General features: G+C 31.7%; 2 protein-coding genes across 2 annotated transcripts; one reads left to right on the top strand and one right to left on the bottom strand.

Moving 5' to 3' along the window:
- Positions 1-32: 32 nt before the first annotated feature.
- On the bottom strand, positions 33-12,616 carry Girdin (protein girdin). Its single transcript, XM_070636003.1, has 6 exons — positions 12,200-12,616; positions 4,694-4,961; positions 1,851-4,612; positions 1,185-1,786; positions 820-1,116; positions 33-754 (listed from the first exon to the last, which is right to left on the bottom strand). Exons 1-6 carry the CDS (start codon positions 12,248-12,250, stop codon positions 733-735), a joined length of 4,002 nt encoding a protein of 1,333 aa, XP_070492104.1. The 5' UTR covers positions 12,251-12,616; the 3' UTR covers positions 33-732.
- Positions 12,617-13,699: 1,083 nt separating this feature from the next.
- On the top strand, positions 13,700-20,375 carry Dark (Death-associated APAF1-related killer). The gene is made up of 3 exons (XM_070636177.1): positions 13,700-14,723; positions 15,608-18,752; positions 18,810-20,375. The coding sequence occupies exons 1-3, from the start codon at positions 14,266-14,268 to the stop codon at positions 19,326-19,328; spliced, it is 4,122 nt and encodes a 1,373-aa protein (XP_070492278.1). The 5' UTR covers positions 13,700-14,265; the 3' UTR covers positions 19,329-20,375.
- The last annotated feature ends 229 nt before the right edge of the window (positions 20,376-20,604 follow it).

Below are 20,604 nucleotides of genomic sequence, written 5' to 3'. Positions count from 1 at the left end.
TTCAACTTGTAAGCTTTTACAAAAGCTCATTTGATAAAAGCTCACAAATCAGAGTTAAAGTTTATTAATAAAAACACAAAAGTATTAAAAAGCTCTTAATCATTAACTTTTTATTATCCATTTTTTGATTCTCTTTTTAATAAATTACACGGGACAATTTGATACCTAAAGATCATTATAGTGGAGAAGTTAAGTATTTCAATAATGACTGGTTTTTATTGTTTTTTAATATTTAATTAATTATGAGATAAAAAGAAAGATAGAGAGAGATTAAAACATAAAAATCGTACATTCTGGTGATTTTTTTCTTTTGATCATTTCTACTTAATAATACTCACTGATTTCATTGTTCAATGTAAAGCAACTAACAATTTTTAAAGGAAGAATTTTAAAGCGATTTTTTTCATCAATTTTAAGTCACTGTTTCGTATATCTTAAAAAAGTTCTACTTAGCATATTTAAAATACTCTATAAGGCAAATTCTATAAGCAACTGTCTGTTACATTTTTCATTCCCGAGCAGCACACCATGATATGGCTTCCATATGACATTGATGTGCTGTTCAGCTTTATATCTTAACAATTTAAAATTAATTCTGTAAATGCACGAAAAATGGGAAAAAAAGTCGTCAACTTTTTGAATCCATTCAGCCTATACGTCAATTTTTTGGGTAGAATGAAACTCAGGCAACGAAAGACGTTAGTGTGGGGTGTGAGGGTTAGTGAAGCAATTTTAAACACATCCATATTCATACCTACAATTAGAATTAATTAATTTATCAATTTCTTGCTTGGTCTATAATTCATTATATATTTGTACCATATTGCACTCTCACGATTCTTCTCATTCTTCTTCTTATCACTCTTTGATTTTTGATTACTACTCTCGGCATTTCCATTCGTTCCATTCACAACAGAGGAGGGCGGCGATTCTTTTGCAGCGACCGTCGTTGTAGAAATTTTATTATACATAAGAAATGTTGGCGCAGCATTTTCGCTATTGCCGTTACTTGTTGTCGGCTTTTCAGTATCACTCTTATTTTCTTCACCTAAATATACAGTTCGGCGTGAGCCAGCCGATGTTAATAAATTCGTTACATCTGCTTGAGCATCAAATCTGTGAAATTTAAAATTTTATTCGCTTAATTGAATTAAGTAAGAAGCTTAGTGTATATAAGAAATTACCCTTGATAGCTATTTCTGTTTGGTGTCTGATCATCCGTTATTTTGCTTCCTTGCATGCTGCTTCGTAGAGCGCCGCGCATTAAGACGTTGTGAATTTGTTCACTTGTCTTTCGCGTGTGACTTTGACGAACTGGAGAGTCTCTTCGCAGATGTGTGCTATCTGATGCTACAGATGTTGGTTCCTCATTACTATTATCTGATTCATTTCCACCTGATTCTGAACCAATAATTAGCTGTGATTGTGTTAGTCGAGGATCTTGCTCGACCACCCATGAACGTCTATTTTTACTAGGCACTCGACTCATTAAATCTGATCCAGCTTTTCGAACCTTCTTAACAATATTCGACACCATCATCGGTTTCTTTTTAGGTGCACAACTGTCTAGCTTCCTATAATGTTCCATAATCTTCTCTTCAAGCTTCTCCTTTTGCCTCTTCAAATCATTCACTTTGTCAGTAAACATCTTCTCTTCTGCATGATAATGCTGCTTATCTTCGAGAGAATGTGTCAAAAGTTCATGATATTGTGATAAAAGCTGTGATACATGATCCATTAAAGTTCGTCTATCAGTATCTAACGTTTGGTTCATTTGAAGTAACATCTAAAATATAAAAGGTAAGATACATTATAGCTTAATTAAAAAAATAATTGTAAGATATTATTACCTCATTCTGCTGTTTCACTTTTGTCAATTCAATTTCGAGGCCTGTGAAGTGCTCAATTCGATTATTCATCTCGCCCGATTGCTCAGTTGACTGAATTTTGAGTCGACTATTTTCAGCACGAGTGATTTTATATTGTTCTTGAATATTTTTATACTCTTGCTTAATTCGCTCATTTGTGCTAAATAAATTGCGAAAATCTTCTTTTAACTTTGAGTGCTCAGCACGTAAACTGCTCAGACTCTCTGACCCCTTCTTAACCAATTCTAATTCACATCTAAGTTCATCAATTGTTTTCTCATCAATCATTGCTTGTTCCTTTAGGCTTCTCATTTCTAATTTTAAATCCCGTATGGTAATTTTGAGGATTTCTTTTTCTTTATTAAGGCCATCATATTCTGAATTTAATTGTTCATGTAGACATTGAAGTGTAATCAGATCTTGTTGTGTCGAATCATGTTGTCCTTTCGTTCCTTCGAGTTTCTTTAATAGGCATTCTTTTTCGGCAGCAAGTTGGGAATTGGCAAGCTGTAAGGCAATTTGTTGATTATTTAGTGATGTAATTTGAGATCCCATTGTTGAAAATTCAACCTTCTTTCTTGCATTCTCTGCTTGTAATATCTCATTTGTCTCTTTTAATGTATCATGCTCTAATTGCAAATGCTCGAGTTGTTCTCGGATTCTAGCCATATCACTTTGTTCCTCATCACTTGTAAATTGTATATCCTTTTCAACAGTATAAATCTCTTTCTGATGACATAAGACACAAATGTCAGACGATGATGTTTCTTTGCTATAATTCAACATAATCTCACGGACGGTCTTAAATGATTCTGGATTTTTGACAAGTTTATCAACAAGGAATTCGACATTTAAGTCATTCTTGTCAAGTTCCGATTTGTCAATTCCAATTTTCTCAAGATTCTGTTGGAATTTCTTGGCACTTATTGTCTCCGTAATCATTTGGGATTGTAGCGTCTTAATGGTTTCAATGTCTATCTCATTCTGTGATATAAGTTCCTGATTTTTCTTTTCAAGTTCCTGAATTTTAGTGAGATTTTGTTGTGATACTTCCAACTCCTTATTTAGTTGTTTAAGTTCCTTTTCATGTTTCTTCATCACTTCATTATTACTGTCAATTTCAAGTTCCTTAATTTCGAGATTCTCTTTTGTCTTTAAAAGTTCCTTATTAAGTGCGATATTTTCCTTTTCGACAAAACCCAATTTACTTCGGATATCTCCAAGGTCCTTTTTAAATGCATCAAATTCTGATGTTCTTTCTTTTAACATATCGAAATCCTTTACTTTGGTTTGCAATGATTTCTCTAAATCATTTGCACGTCTTTGAATACTATCACTTAGATTTTGGATTCTCTCCTTTTCCTTTGTTAAAGCTTCAATTTGTAGCTCTAAATCTTGAACCTTAATTTTCTCAAATTCTCTATCTTGTGATGACTTTTCTATTTGCACTTGCTTTGAATCTATAATATCCTGTAACTTTTTATTTTCTGTAAGTGCATTTTTAAAGACATTCTCAAGCTCTGAGTTTTGCTGATTCATACGATCACAAGTTTCCTGTAATTGATCACATTTAAGTTGCAATTTCTTCTTTTCTTTCTCAATATCGAGTAGTTTCTGTGAATTTTCTTTGAAAGCTGATTCCTTTAAATTTTCTAGTGCTGCTAAAAGTCTCCTATTTTCCAATTCTAATTTTAAAGCTCGAGTTTGTGCATTGTTAGTCAATTGTTCCGATAAACTATTATCACCTGATGGAATTTCTGTTTCATCTAAATCGTCTAGAATTTGTTTATTCTTTTGCTCACTACCAGCTATTAAATTTTTAGTGGTCAATTGAAGTTGTGTATTTTCATCCATCAATTCTTGCATTTTCGTCTTATCAACATCACGTTCTAAGGCAATATCATTAAGTTTTTGCTTATATTTAAGTATTTCTGATTCCAATGTCATCACTTGTTCACCACGCTTTCTTGCGTGCAATAATTGGTCTTCAAGCATCTCTTTCGTTTCCAGTAACATTCGATTATCTTCGCGTAATTCCTCAACTCGTGTCTTATAAAATTCAATATCACTTAATTTCTCGCGAAATCTTTGTATTTCAATTTCTAATCTCTCGACTCGTTCCGATTTCTCACGCAAAACATCAACTTCATCACGATATGTTGCAGCCTTTCGTGCTTCTGTGTACCAGTCTTGACTTTCTATCTTTAACTTTTCATACTGATTCCTTGTGTGATCTAACTCCTCACGAGCTTCAATCAGTGATTCTGTTTTCTCTTCAAGTTCCTGTCTTATTCTCCTCATCTTTGATTTTAAGTCAGCTAACTCTACAGCTAAATGATTATTTTCAGTTGTTGAGACTGAATTTGAGGATCCAGTTGATGGTGAGGTAACATTTGAACTAATTGAACTATTTCCTTTACGTGCATTATGTGAATGCACATGAATTGTCTCCGTATCAATGCTTATTGAATTGATCCAATTTGAATGATATTTGTCTCGTTCTTTCGCAAGTCGTACAATATGTTCAAGCATTCTCTCACGTGGGACATTGTCCGTGAATTCGGGTGTAAGAACGAGGGTTTGACTTTCGGTAACTTGTTGTATCACTGCAACTAGTGAATGTTGTGTTTCGACATCTAGCTCCTTTATGCGTGCTATAAATAATTCCTTATTTGGACATTGAACAGCAGCGCCAAGTAAAAGAGTAAGAAGAAGTTCCATTTGCTCTAAACCAGCTTTTGATTCTGCAATGAAGTTAAAAATTAATAGTCATAAATTTTTTATTTCATCTTCAAGGATTTTACATTCAAGTTAATTTTTCTTACCTGGATTTTGACCTAAAATATAACAGTCTGGTAGAACAAGGACAACTTGACATAATTCCTCTTCGTAAAGTGCTCGAAGATTTTTCACAATTGCATCAATATTTTTACTTCGAGCGCCGCCAAGTGAAACTCCTTCCTCATCAATTATCTTTGTGACTATGTGGTTTGGCTCTGGATCTATTTGTAGCCATACTGTATGTATAAGATATCCATCCAAAAGCGCATGATAGCCGGACAACAATTCTGGTCGTGGGAGGCATGATTCGAGCTGCAATGAAAACATGAAATTGTAGTTATATGTTCAACAATGTTGCTGGGTAAAAAATGGAAGTAAGCGAACAGGATCGTTGAAGAAAATGAACATGGACATAAAACGACGGATTTTTATGTATGATTCTCTTAATTACAGTTTCGCTGATAGAGTGCTCTGTTTAGAAGTGATGCTGATCGTTTGTATAATATAGAAGCATGTGCAATTGTGGCTAAAGTGTACTTATAATTAAGAACTGCTTACGGATTGTAAATTAAAGCTTTATATGATGTTTATTAGTTAAAGTTCAAATTCAGACTAAATTTTTGTATGAAAGGGGCTTTCAACTACATATTTACAATATATATTGTTTAAATGTCAAATGACCGTTATGAAAAATTAAAAAAAGGTATATTAAATCAAATAATGCTATTGTCTTCAGCCTCCATACGGATGGAAGCATCACATACGAATGACGGAATCATATACAAATGCAACATTTCTACCGAGACCCTAGTCATTAAATGATTTATGAATGAATTGATGAAGTAATTTATTACTATTTATGGAATATGTAGAGTATTGATAGAGTTATTTATCTTGTCAAGAAGTGATTAACTGAAGGTAGTTTTTTATGACATTGTGATCGAATATGTCTTTCATACTTTTCAGGTAATATGGCACTTATTAACCTTCTTACGGTTGAAAGTAAAAGTTTTTTTATTTTTTCAATTCACTGTGTTTTGATGTTCTTCACATTATCGACATTTCTACTTCACACATGTGCTATATTACTTTTAAAGTCATTATTGATTATTTTTGTGGTTTTAACAATTTTTTAGATGAATAAATTCCAACAAATTATTTGAATGGAAAAACAAGCAATAAATTTTCTAAAACAATCTCTTTTTCCCTGCTTCAGTATCACTTTTCTTTGTACATCCGCACTTTGTCGCCTCTGCTTCTTTCACAAAGAATCATCGGCTTAACGGCCAGTCCATAAAAGCAATAAATTGGCTTCATTAATTATGTTGTTTATTGCATTAATGACTTGAGAAGCCGGCACGAGTGTAATATGCGGACGACTTTTATATTTTATGACGTACATCATGTTCATAATCCGAGAACTAGAATACTAAAATTAATCTTGTTATTGTAAAACTCATTTTAATTAAGATTTATAATTCTGATTGAACCACTAAATTATTTCCTAAATGGTGCTGTTTAATTAATTTTATGTTGACAGTAAGTAGTTTTGAATTATGTGGTGCTAATTTTTCAAAACTCGCGTGTCAATCTCAATGATACTTTGATGAAGGATTTTTTTGTGATAATTTTTGAAGGATATATCAGACACTTGAATCAGTAAGTAAATAAGTAGTAAAAGAAATGATTTGTTGGAATACGTTGAGTTGTTTGACCAGACAAACCCATGGTCGTTCATAAAATTATGTTCCGAGCAATATTCTATCAGATTGGCATCTCATGTTCCAGCAACACAAACGACAAAGAACTTCGTTCATTTGCCATTGATAAATTGCTGCATAACTGAGTCGTGACGGAGTCTTTTCCATATGTGTCGCTCGGAATAAACGTCATTTCAAAACAAATTTCTACAGCTGTTAGAAAATCAGCCATCATATATTGTTGTACATACTAATCAATTATAATCTGATATGGATTTTTATGCTCACATAAAACAGGAAAAGACAATGAAATTTAAAGTCGAAAACTAGGTTAAAAGTGTCAAAAAACTTTAAGTGATTATAGTATGATTTAAATAGCACAAAAAAGATAATAATAGGACTCGATGCATACAAAGCAGTGTTACACAAACTTTTTGTTCTTTTCATTTATTCAACCTTCAATCGACAATAATATCAATGCATAATGCTCGTTCAGTGATTGTTATATAGTCACTAATTGATTTTGGATTTTAAATTTGATTCTTATGTTAGTTCTTGTTTCAATGTTAGCCAGTTACAATTAATGCAGTTCCGTTCTATAAATAAACTACACGATTCTGGACTTCTTCTAACATCTCACGTTATCTGATTCTTAGTTCCCGTCATTAAAAAAAATTATACTTAAGAAACCAAAGTATCAAATACAGTTCAATACCCTTTTGTAAAAAGGGGCCTTCAACTGTTTACACTAAATATTATTCAAATCTAAAATGAACGATTCAAAGGTTGAGAACAACTGCTTAAAAGTCAAGAATATTGTTTAAATAAGTTGCAACTATATCGTGCTACATGCTCATAAATAAAATGAAACCTCATTTTAAACCATTTTTTAAAATTAATTAGGTAAGCAGTAGCTAGCAAGCAAGCAAGAAACTGAACTATCACTTGTCATGTATTTTTCACACGAGAAGTCTTAATCTCTTGTTTGAAAATTCCAACGAAATGAAAACCAAATTTCTGCATTTAAATTAATTTAAATTCCTTTAAAGACTAAGACTGCTTAGTAAAAATTATTAAATCTGCTCTTACATAACAACCAATTCCACCCATATTATTTCTTCTTTTTCTTTTTCTAACATTAACATTGCACATTCCTTCCTACAAAAAAAAAGCAGCGTGGAGAACTAAGTGGATTAAAGTGCATTCATAACAAATGAAAGTGTCAAATGTTGACAGGAACGACAAGACTAACGTAAATGACTAAAACACAAATTTGAATGTTGAGAAAATTGAATATAAATGAGAGGGAAATGAGAAGTTATGTGAAAAGCTGTATGTGACTTTGTTTAACCGAGTTACACACAAAATGGAAATTATCCATAAATTATGGAACAGATGGTTGCATTTTTGTGCAGTGTGTGCGCGCGCGAGAGCTCGTTGCAGCAAAAATTCATACAACAACAAGCACAGCGACGAATAGCGAAATTCCATATTCAATGCAGTTTTTTTTCCTTGCTTTTCAAAAAAGAAGTCTCACATTACATTATAGCGTGGCGGTTGTTGCTTGATTTTTTATATTCTTATTTTTACTTTTATTCATCAAAATGAATAGGATGAATAAAAAAGACGGAAAATGCAATGAATCTAATTTTAATGAAACAGTCAGGGCTGCTGATGGTGATTCAGAATATAGGCCAGTGATGGACAACCTTTGTGTCACGGCACTCTAGTATACCGCCAAAATATTTTCATGAATCGTATGGCATGTGCGATTTCGATCAAGGTTTACCACCAAGTTATGCATTGAAGAACAAAAGGTTGTTAAGCACTGCTCTAGGCAAATGTAATAAATTAAATTTTCAATGCACAACAATTCACGACTTTTCATCATTAAGACATATTTTTTCCCAAAGAAATATTGCAAATGAAATTAGTCTTTTTGCCGTTAAAGAGATTAAGATTTATGCCGTGAGAGAATGACTGGAAAAATCATCTTCGCATAGACCTTAATGGCTACATCTTTTCTTACTATTACAATTTTTTTTTCGGTTGGAATTAATTTGCAGCAATTTGCATTCTTTTGAGATAATCTTCCACTTCTTATTACTTATTATGTTATATAGTTTACGCGGTGCTTAACTAAGAGTAAGAGAAGTAACATTTTTTGAACAAAAGTGAAAAGAAGAGAAACAGAAACTGCAAAAATTAATAAAAACCAGCATAAATTTTTTGTTACTGAGAATATTCATGAAAAATTTGATTTTTTGGCTACGAATCGTGATGAAATGGCCAGAGGGAAATTCCGAAAATTATCGATTATTTAGGCTTAAACTATTTTTTTGTGTCGCAGACCCACAGAATAGAAAATTGCAAAAGTAAAGAGCTTAAAATATGATTTTGTAAATTATGTTAATTAAAACATTTAGCATACAAATGGACTTTGTAACACTTTACTCATAAAATATGGTGATGTAATTTTACAATATGCTTTAAATGGATTAACTGTCGTGATGCAAAATTAAAAATGGACTGTCCATAATGAGTTATTCCAATATTACATGTTGCCAAAAATGTTTTTTGTGAGTTTACGAGTTTAATATTTTAGAGTAGTTTAAGAATGATCGGTAGCCCGAACTTAACGAATACAGGAGGCTCTTCTCTACTTCCTAAAGACCCTCTCTCTAATCTTTGAAAATTTACCATTCTGAGCAGCAAATTGTGTATTCTTCGTAGGTGAAATAGATCTAAAACAGCTGTCACGGTGTCTGGTGAACATGGTGTGCTGTTCGGGTGTATGGACTTTGGTTTTAAATGTCAATTTATGGATGGCAAGAGAACACTAATGGAAGATAGCTGTCGATAGAAAAAGCATGCACTCACTTGGAACATACAATTGGCAAGCGGTAGCCAGCAAAAGATTCAGCAAATGTTCAAAAATTACGTAAAAATAGTTGAAAAATAGCGTTTTAGAGCCCGTACCCCTCATCGGTACGCTGTGTAACAAAATCATGAATCGTATTCCGTAACAAAGTTATACCCCCCTTTCTCTTGAGTTACGTAATTTCAGAATGTTCCTTCAGCTTTAGGCGCCATCTAGAAGAAATCAAGGATCACAATTGATCTTTATGGCTGCATAAAATTTTAAGACTGAAAATATTATAGAACCAGTAGTTTTTATCATGAATCAACTCATTTTAATTGCAAATTTCTGAGTAAATAATAATTTTTGGATCAAAAATTTTGCGAACGCTTATTGAATTTTAAAACTAAATGCTATTCTTTCCATGTCCAATTACGCTATAAATTAATTATATTCAATGCTCTTATCTGTTTGATCAATAAACACATTAAAAACATTTGCTCGGAAATCGTTTGTGAAGTGTAAATGTTTGCGGAAAATTGTTTTGTTTAATTTGCGTTATGTAGGAATGAAGAGTTCAATATCAATATATTAAAAATAAAACAATTGAATATTCATTAAGATAATGGAACATGATGGTAAACATGTCAGTGGTTTGATGCAAAAGGATTTAAAGTATTGTAAATAAATTCTCTTTGATGTTGCAATTCTTGCGAATCAGCGATCTGATCTGATTTAGAATATATTATACATAACAGCATGCAGTTTCATGGTCACTAGGGTGTGCCAATATGATTTACAATGCTTCACTTTGCATGATTTGTAGAAAGTTTTAGCTGACTGGATGTTTTTGAATATTAATATAAATCCTTAGTTAATGAACAGCATGACTAAAATTCGAAAATTCTTAGAATTTCGGTCAATTTTCAATTGGCACACCTTGTCCATGGTCATACGATTCAATCAAAAAATTAAAAATAATGCAAAAATTATAAAAGAATCAAATCAAGTTTCTATTGTTTGCTCAATTAAGCCACTCCAGAAGACTTTAGGCACAGCCTCATTTGCTATTAGACACTCCATTTGTTACAATCTACATAATGTTATTTGCAAAAAAAAAATGAATTTTGAGCATAAAGAGATCAGAAAATTGCATGTGATTTGGCTTAGATGTAGACAAACGAAGCATGTTAAACACAAAGAAACATAAAACACATGTGATGTTGTTGATGATATTTGTGAACAACAAAAAAACGAAAGAACTCAAATAAGATGTTCATGCGAGAAGAGAAAATCATAAAAACCGACACAAAAATGCAGAAATAAATAAACAAAAAAAAAACTTCTAAGTCAGCAACAGCAGCAAGTCTTTAAAGTTTATTTTAATTTTTTGTTATTTCTTCTTCAAAGGCAAGTGGAAAATGACTGTAAAGTGGAAGAAAAGAATGAGAAGGAAAAAAAAATAGCGACACTCTTTATAACTACATATGTACGTATATGATTGTTATGCATCGCTGAATATAAAATGGATCATTTCCTCATGCTTGTGTCTCACTATATAAATATACCTTTAGTTGCTATAAATAAAACTTCATATAAATGGAAAATCATCACTAGCTTGTGCGTTTTTTTGAATGATATTACGTTAAACGGACATCATAAATGTTCCCTTCGAATTACTTTCTGCCTGCCTGCTGTTGTTACAACTGACAACGTCAATAGCTAAACAATCTCAACAATAATGTGGCCTGTATATTTATTGTCTTATGACTTTGAAATATTAGCCGCTTGTGTATGCTAATACACAGAGTGCTAAGCGATAAGCAAATTAATTCAATGACAGCATATTAGGTGATCAACTTTTTTTAAAAGTCTCACACTTTTTTTTTAAGAGTGACAACACATCATCGAATGAATTGTGTGTAAATTAAATGGAAATATCTAACATGCCGTGCTATTAAACATTAAAATTTTATATTACTATTATTTCTTCGAAATGATTCACCATTTCTGAGGTAATTTTACTTATTTCTTCTGTTCCTTTAATTCATTTGATTTGTTACTTTCGCATGAAAATTACCTAAATTAATGCATTAATGGATTTTTATAGCCAGCTGATGTTGTTACTCATACAACCTCTAAAGTAACCGGCAAACAAGCAAAATTCTTGACAATATTGTAAAACATTCCCGACCGGCACAAATTATTCATGGCAGTCAATTGGTTGACCAAGGGACAACTTTCATTTTAACTGCCATAAAAACTGTCACTTGGATACCATGAGGTCGCCATTTGGCTGCGATGCAAAACTTGTGCTGATCGGGATCAAGTCGCTCAAAAGTGAAAATGTTTATAGATTCTGTGTCTACTTGTTCCGATTAATATCAAAGAGATTGGGCTCCATGCAGAAATATTGTATTTTACAATAAACTTTCTACTTGTTCAAAAACAAAACAAGAAGCAATGAGATTAGAGTTCATAAAAATGTGAGGACATTGATTAAAATGATAGGCCTGCTTAGGCTTTCGAATAAAATGAGACACGAAAAATGATAGAAATCACATTTTATGACAGTAAACATAGCAATCTAATCTAATTATCGGATAATCTCTAATTTAGAGAGAAAATGTATGAAAAAGACATAAAAAAAGCAGAAGTAGAAAAATGTCGTAAGCACACAGGAACTAGAAACTGGATTTAAAGGCGAATTAGAAAAGAAATGTTACGTGCTTGTGTGTATTTACAATATGTAGCCTATAAAGGTCATCGTTTTATTATTGTTACAATAACTTCTTTTTCGGTGTGCTTCTTAGAAAGCAATTACAAAAAAATAGCAAAATTGGAGATATATCTCCATCTCGCTCACTCCCTTTCATTCCCATTCGCGGACCATAAAATTTATTTCTTTCATCTCGTCTCGCTTAATCCATTTTTAATAATCCACACATAATTCATGTGGAGATAAATAAAATAGTATTTTAGGTACTTACCCATAATATCAACGGCGATGACAAGAATTCCTCAATTTCGGATATCGACATTGTTATGTTTGTAAGTGTAATATCCAAAAGAACCTTATTTACACCTGCTTTATTGTGCAGCTCGACAAATTTACAGTATAAAATAATAAAAAACTAAACTTATACTCCAAATGAGATATGAAGAGCACAAATTGGAAACACAAAAAAACCAATAACCTGGCAAAAAAACTAAACTGCTTTTTTAGTGAACTGAATTCTTATTGTTGTAATAACTTTTTTCTTTTTTTTCGTATTCACTACATTTCATTTTTTTTGTATTTAAAATTAAGACTTAAAATGATGAAAGAACACCGAGTATTCGATATATTCACATTTAATGCTTTCTTATGAATAATTTTGCATATTTTTGTGTCACTTAAGATGTTAAAAACTTGTAAAAAAATTATAAAAACATCGAGCTATGAATTGTACTGTCTAAACATAAAGTTAACACTGCAATAATACAAAAGAAATATCGTTAAGGTTGATTCACAATTGGTCGACTGAAGTTTCTCAAGGGTACCTTACAAAACACCCAAAATGTTTTTGTCTATTGGGTAGAAAATAGTTTTGGAAATCTAAATAGCAGGTAGTTTTAGTTGTTGACAATTTGAGATTACTCGCATGTTTTCTGATCAGTCTATTTGGAAAATGGATAAAAATATATTAGGATTGATTCCAATAAAAATCTTTAAATATTTTAAGCAAAAGAGCATGATTTTGTTCCGTGCGTTCAAAGTATTAAACTGTAAATCGTTTGTATGTTTTCATTTACTCGGCGACTTGATAGACCTCAATTGACCAATGCAAAATTTCGAATAAACTGCTCTATATTTTAATACTAACAATTCCAAACTGAATTATGCTCATTAAATGAATAAATTCACCTACCTCATTAGATGAATATATATGATGTTTTCACCTTTCGGGTCGAATCGGCTGCTTTGCCTAAAAATGCGCAAAAAATTGGGTAAAAACCTTATTATATCTTTCAATACCCATCAATCTTCATATAAAAATACAGAGTGACCAAAAACATTTCAGAATTTTACGAATCACGAATTTGGGCAATATTGAGGGTCAACTGTGTTTTGGTGAATATGTCTTGTTCAAATTTTAAAAAAATCAAATAAGAAATTTTCAATAAAAATATTGTTGATCTAGCATATTTATAACTAAAATATAATAATTACTCCTATAGCTCGATATCTATGTGACTTAACCTATCTCTATCTGTCAATTTGGTCGATAAATTGAAGCTTGAAATTGTGTGTTAATAACGGATATTTCGGACAGAGGGTGATCTTATACAGTACACATTCATAAGTTTTGACACGCCTTTTTCTGCTATGATATTGTTATATCTCCCCACATATTTCTCATAGAATGAATTTCCGTGTGACACAACTGACAGATGCAGTACATTATCAGTTTATAACTCGAAAACAAAGTGTTTGTATTGAAATTTATTTTACTAGCTTTCTTGCTTATTTTAAACTCATTTTTAATCCAATTCGAATTAATAGCAATATCAGTCGCAAAGAAACTAACAATCTGCATACATCTGTGATTAATAGAAAAAAAGTCAATATAAAATAATTTAACTAAATTAGTGCTATAGTGAAATAATGAAAAAAGAAGAACAAAGTGCACAAAGGAAATAGCAATTTTGCATTTTTTTTATAAGGACAGTAACAAGTTCCAATTCCATAAAGTTTTAATTAATGTACTCGAATATTATTTTAACCGCATAAATGACATTAATAATTAAATTAATGTGATAATTGATAGCACAAATGTATCGGAACTAAAAAAAGAAGTACATAAAAAAATCAAATGGCCTTGAAATTTTCTTCGTGTTGTGGTCAATGATCTGTTGAAACGTCGATCGCACAAGTTAATAGAAAGAAATTTTTTTCACTGCTCACACACAAAAATACCTTTTTTTTGTACCACAAATCACGAATGATTCATAAGTTCTTGAGTTCATAAACTGCACAAGATAATTTAACACAAAAATAAAAATAAATAACAAAATGACTGACTCAATAACATCAAATCGCACTGAATTAATCGATCGCTTACGTCGATTTCAGGAAGATTTAAATCGCGATTTTGAGTATCGTGATGTTTATCAAGACTTGCGTCTATCTAAAACTGATTTTCAATGGATCCGGAAGGGAAAAGATAATGAGGACGAAATTGATCGATTCATCTTTCATTACATCTATAAAATCAAGGATGTCTCCTCATTTCTAAATGCATTGAAAATTCCTTACTATTGGATTTACCAGAGAATAACCGACATCAATGCTAATGACAAATGGATTAATGACTATAAACGTGCCATTCAAGACATTCCAGATAATCAAGACTGGAACGTTCATCGTACAAATTATTTATGGGAGATCCAAAAAGGCCTTAAGGAATTAAAACGCGGAAATTATTTAATTCTGTTTGGAAAACTCGGATTTGGAAAGAGATGGCTTGCAGTGTAAGTTTATTGTGTTAATTTAAGTCTGTGATTAATATGCATGAAGTTCAAAGCTGTTGTTCGTGCTGATATAAATGGAAATTCTACATTTGATTTTAGTAAACTGTAAATGATTGTACTTCAGTTTTAATTATTGTTAATGCTGGTCATGATTCTTTGTTTTAATTGAATGCGTCCAGATTTATTTGGTTTAATAATGATGAGTTTCTGTAATGTTTGTTTCTGATTTATTGAGCTTGAGTTTAACTGGTCTGAACATGATCACGGATGATCAATTAAAACAGTGATGGGCAACTTGTATGCCGCGCCACACTAGTTTACCGCCAAAATTATTTGATACAGCACCAGAAATAAAATTTACCATACAGTTATGAATACTCTTAGAAAAATGTCGTAAAAGTTGCGTCAAAGTTGTGAATCAGAATTTACGTTAAGCTTGAGGTTTAAAATTGTGTACTTAGGTCTAGATAACTCACACTTATTAAACTGTATCGTAATCATAAATTAATAAAAAAAAAACGTGAAGTGTTTTTGTGTGAATCCCAGATTCCCAGACTTTTTGGCATTTTATGAGTATTAAGTTTGGTGACCTATATTATTATAAAAACTTTTTGTTATCTAAATACCGAATCATAATTTTTTTGCAATATGATGAAATTAATGCACAGACACATAAGACTATCTGCTTATGCATGAACTTGCAACGACGATGTCAGACCAGTTATTTACAAAAATATCGCATGATTTCCATAAAAATGTATTCTTCTTTTCGGTATATTTTTCACGTAATCTTAGAAACCTTAAATGTATGCCTCACTTTTCTTTTATAAGACAATTCACTTTTTACAGTATAGCATTAATTATGTTCCTTTATTTATTTTTAGAGACGCATGTCGTGATTATAGTGTAATAAGCAAAATGAACTTCAAAATCTACTGGTTGAATGTCAGCAAATGCAATACATTGGAATCGGTGCTCGACAAACTGCATCGATTAAAAGTTCTCATGAATGTTGATGACTTAGACATTAAATATAATCCATACAGTGGCAATACGAAAAATGAAATAATTCACATGAGAACGCATTTGAGACGAATTTTAGATAATAAGGAATACAGCGATGTGTTGATTGTCTTGACGGATGTCCAAGATGAAAACATAGTTAAGGCATTTGATTTGAATTGCAAAATGCTGATTACAACAAGACATATGGAGAAATTAGAATTCATTGGACGTGATCGTCTTAAAATAATTGAGATTAAGGAAGGGTTCGAACTATCCGAAAGCCATGAACTTTTTCTGAAATCATTCAAAGAAACAAGAAGTGAGTTACCAGAAGGGATGATTGGATTTATAGATGAAATTCATAAGAAATGTTCTGGACATCCATTCATCATGTCATTAATTGCCAAAACATTCCAAAATTCTAATGAAGGAGACAGTGATCGACGAAAACGATGCGAATCCTGGATTAAGAACCTAGATGAATACAGTATTTTTAAGAGTGATGATGATTACAAAAAGATTAAAATGCCAGTGGATGAATCAATGAAATTTTTAGATCCAAAACAATTAGAGAATTATAAGAGAATGGTTGTTTTTAGTGATAACATTGAAGTGCCATTGGATGTTCTCTCAAAGTTATGGGAAACAGATCTTCAAAGTACGGAATTATTGGTAGAGAAGCTACATAAATATTCACTCATTGAGAAGCAGATGAATGGCGCAGTTTCATTGCATTACGTACACTATAAATATTTAAAAGAAGAAGTCAATGATGAGCAACAAGTTTTATATCATCAGCTCATACTAGATCAGTACAATGTAGAGAATATATTCCGTAACAGAACTGAATTGGAACTAGATTTTCCAAACGATAACTATTTTTATTTTTATATTGGATATCATCTTATTGGTGCTAAAAAAATTGATTTATTCGAAATGTACCTAGATTTTGGATTTTTAGAAGAAAAAATTAGATATGCAAAATTGCCGAATACACTTGGTGACTTAACAAAATTTAGTGAACAAATTCATTGTAAGAATAAGTACAAGACAGAATTATTAGAAAAAATTTGGTCGTTCCTTCCAACAATAGAACAATTACTATTCAAATCACGCGACACCACACTTCTCCAATACGCACTTACAAGCGAAGGTCTGATCAAGGTCGAAGCACAAAAACAGGCGAGAAAATTTTCAGATCGCGTGTGGATGGATGATAAAAATCATTTGCAAATTGAAAATCAAATAATTGAGCTACAAGATGGATCTCAGCCAAAAATTGTTCGATTTGTTAGGCCGAATGAACGCGATGATCTTGTCTGCCTGATTTCGTTACATGATAATAATATTCTTATGCATGACATTGCTACGGACTATACAAATAAGCCAACTTTATATCGGAATGACTTGCCACACAAAACAATAATAGACATGCAAATATTTCGTAATCAAGCATTCTTGGTGCTAAATGATGCTGGAAAATTGTCAGTGTATAATCTTAAATGGAATACTTCACGCCGTCCATCAGCACCTACAAAATTAAATACAAATGATTTTTCAACAGATCACCATCCATTCGTAATGGATAATAAGGATGATCCTTTCACATGCTTTAGTATTATAGAACAACATAATAATTACAATGTGGATCTTATTGTTGGAACTATGAATGGAAATTTGAAACTTTACAAATGGCTGCCAAAAATGAACAAATTTGAGGACAACAAAACAGACATCAGAATGAAGTTTCCTAATCTCTTCAGAATAGCACACATTAATGAGTATGTCATGCTACTCAATAAAAATGGAGACATCAAATTTATAAATCTCATAAATTCAGGATCGTTGGCAACAAGTGAACAGTTACAAACACTGCCAAAACCTGTGAGTTTACATCAAGGAATTTGCAGCAAATTAGATGTTCCAATAACAATTTGTGTGTCATGTGACAAAGTGATTCAAATAACTCATGAAAAATCTCGATCGTATCCACAATCTCCATTCATTAAAATTCAATGTGAAGATATTTTTATGGCAAGCGATGAATTTGACGAAAACAAAATTCTTTCAAGTGCTGTATCGAAAGACTTTCTTTACATTGTTCTTGGAACAGCTAAAGGAATCATAGTAATAGATCGCATTGAGAAGAAGGTTGTATCACGTCGAAATGTCAGCGAGCAAGTTATAAGTTTGGATGTTTACCGCTATCCAGGTGAAAAAATGTATCTCTTCATATCGGTTTTTGAGGATGCTGGACAAATTATAAACCTACATGCATTCATGCGATCACCTGATGATGACTTCTCAATGCTTAAACATGAAATGCATTATTTAGTTGGTGAAGACATATTCGATGTTAAGAAAATCAGCGACGATGAATGGAATCTTGCAGCCGTTGACAGTAAAAAGTTCGTTCAACATCTTAGTAGCAATGACAACTTTACAAACCCAGAATGGGAGCTTCCTTTTCATTTTCAAATTAAAAAGATTTGCTATTATGGTGACAATGAAGTTCTAGTTGGATGTACAAACGGAGAAGTTTATAGATTAGATAGTAAAGGAACTAATCAATTAGTTGCTCAATTGACAGGCGAAATTACGTATCTTGAAAATTTCGATGAAACAGTTATCATAAGCACAAATAGCTCTTACAAAATACTAGGGACAATGAACGATCAAAGTGGAAAGGCAACCAAAGCTTATCGATATGATAATAATACTTTACTTGTCATTAAAAAAGATTGCTCAATTGAGTTTATTGACCTAGGCACAAAGGAAATAATAGCTAGACACGTATTACTAGATGAGGATAGAACATGTATTGCTCAATCTTATTGTAATTCATTATTAGCAATAGGAACTGTCAAGAACAATAACATCTATTTATGGAAGATAACTGATTCGAATGCCGATAGCTTTGAAATGCAAAGTATTCAGAATCAATTGGATGACAAAATTTCATGTATTTCTATTTCAACGGATAAAAGTATTCTTGCTGTTGGGTGCTTTAATGGAAATATTGAGGTATGAACTTTTCTTTTTACACTACATACCATATATTTAATACTTCCTGTTTTACAGATTTTTGATCTAAACCAGCTCATTCCGATTGCAACCCTCGAGTCTCACAAGCGTCCTATCATGAACCTTCTATTCTCTCCTTGGCTTGAAAATGAAGGTCCTCTGATTCTATTGAGTCTATCTGAATCTATCAACTTTTGGAATATTACACATGTCCAAAATAATCGATCCAGTTTGAAGAGAATAGATGATGCACCAAGAACTAGAGTTAGTCAACGCTTTAAGTCACCATTGAAGATTTTCTCGCCATCTGAAAATAAGTTAGAGACATCAATGATGAATTTGAAACTGAAGGAAAGGAACTGGAGTAATAAGACAGGACCACATGATAAGCGTGAACTATTATCGTGCATCAAGTTCATTGGCAAGAGTGCAAAAAAGGTTGTAGCAAACGATGACTTCACACATTTTGTTACCATTGATAATGAAGGTAATGTTTACAATTTAAGATTGGTCAATCAATCAAATCAGTTATTGACTATTGATTACAATGGGAATTCCTCAAATAATTATGAATGACAATTACTTTTTACGGCGGAACCTTTCATTCGAATTCTCTTTGTCATCTTTTATTACTTTACATTATTGAATATTATTTTTAAAAACTTTACATTGTGAATGACTCAATGTCCTATTGAATGAGATTTACTAAACTTTAATTAATGATTTTGTGCCAGACATACTTATTAAAGACTAAATTTTAAGAATGAGAATGAAGGTGATATGTTTCATATACAACGTCCCGAAATAGCAATAGACTTAAAATAAATTTTTACACTAACGATAGTATTAAGCTATGACTGAATTTTCTTTTCAAAATTTTAATGTTTTTAGCTAATTTGATTATAAAATTTATTATACCTTTTAACACGTTTTCATTCTATGTATACTTTTGTATCTGTATCGGAATTAGTTATAAATTTAGTTTATATCTTACACAAAACAATCATTGCCATTTGCATTTGTCGAAGAAGTAAAAGCATTTTTAAAATACGTGATTATAATAGTAAATTCAATGTGATTGAAACATGGAATTCCTTATGTAGAATGACAGGAAGGAAATCTTTTGTTCTTAGCATCATAGTGAACTTTAAAGATCTCAAGCACAGTAATATATTATTATTACCAGTATATACTCTGGAGAACTGTAGCGACCGGTATTCTGTCGTATGAGCTCTGAAGAACATCAGCGACACGCTGATATACTTCGTGCTGATCATAGCTCAACTTAAAGGCAAGATATTCACGACATATGGAAGCTACAGAACATCCAGACCAAATTAATATAATTCACTATGCAACAATCACAATAGAGTTAGCAAATAAAAGACACCAGAGCTCGAATTTTTTATGGAAATGTCGACTCGACTTCATATAAAATCTGAGCCGACTTCGAACTCTGAAAGACACATTTTCACTTACGTAAACAATATTCAGAAAATAGATCCCAATAATTTTATATACCAAACTTTGTATCTCAATGATCTTGAACTATTTGTCATTTTATACTTACCAATACAGTTTTTTAATACATAATAGAAATAAGTAAAAGAAACAACTCGTTTATGGAACAAACTCAAAATACATCTTTTTATTGTTTTAATTATTTTTTAAAGATATACCTAAATATTTGGTGGACAATTTTCTATACATACTCAAATAAATATTTTTCACTCAATAATGGATTACTTTAGGGTTTGGCCCAAAACCGCAGGACTGAATTTTAGATGCACAGTCTAACAGTTTTGGGCTGTACCTTATAGTTCGTCCAAGACTGCTTGCAACCCTGCAATTT

The sequence above is a fragment of the Chironomus tepperi genome, unplaced genomic scaffold, assembly GCF_022539635.2.
Source record: "Chironomus tepperi strain 1889 unplaced genomic scaffold, CSIRO-AGI_Ctep_v1 contig_100, whole genome shotgun sequence".
Classification (NCBI taxonomy): domain Eukaryota; kingdom Metazoa; phylum Arthropoda; class Insecta; order Diptera; family Chironomidae; genus Chironomus; species Chironomus tepperi.
This window is presented reverse-complemented; position numbering and strand designations above follow the sequence as displayed.

Bases quoted from the DNA above. Each gene is read 5' to 3' on its own strand.
- Dark (XM_070636177.1), top strand. From the start codon at position 14,266: ATGACTGACTCAATAACATCAAATCGCACTGAATTAATCGATCGCTTA. The intron at 14,724-15,607 runs GTAAGTTTATTG...ATTTATTTTTAG, and splicing joins GGAAAGAGATGGCTTGCAGT to AGACGCATGTCGTGATTATA. The intron at 18,753-18,809 runs GTATGAACTTTT...CCTGTTTTACAG, and splicing joins GCTTTAATGGAAATATTGAG to ATTTTTGATCTAAACCAGCT.
- Girdin (XM_070636003.1), bottom strand. From the start codon at position 12,250: ATGTCGATATCCGAAATTGAGGAATTCTTGTCATCGCCGTTGATATTA. The intron at 4,613-4,693 runs GTAAGAAAAATT...ACTTCATTGCAG, and splicing joins TATTTTAGGTCAAAATCCAG to AATCAAAAGCTGGTTTAGAG. The intron at 1,787-1,850 runs GTAATAATATCT...TTTATATTTTAG, and splicing joins AAGTGAAACAGCAGAATGAG to ATGTTACTTCAAATGAACCA.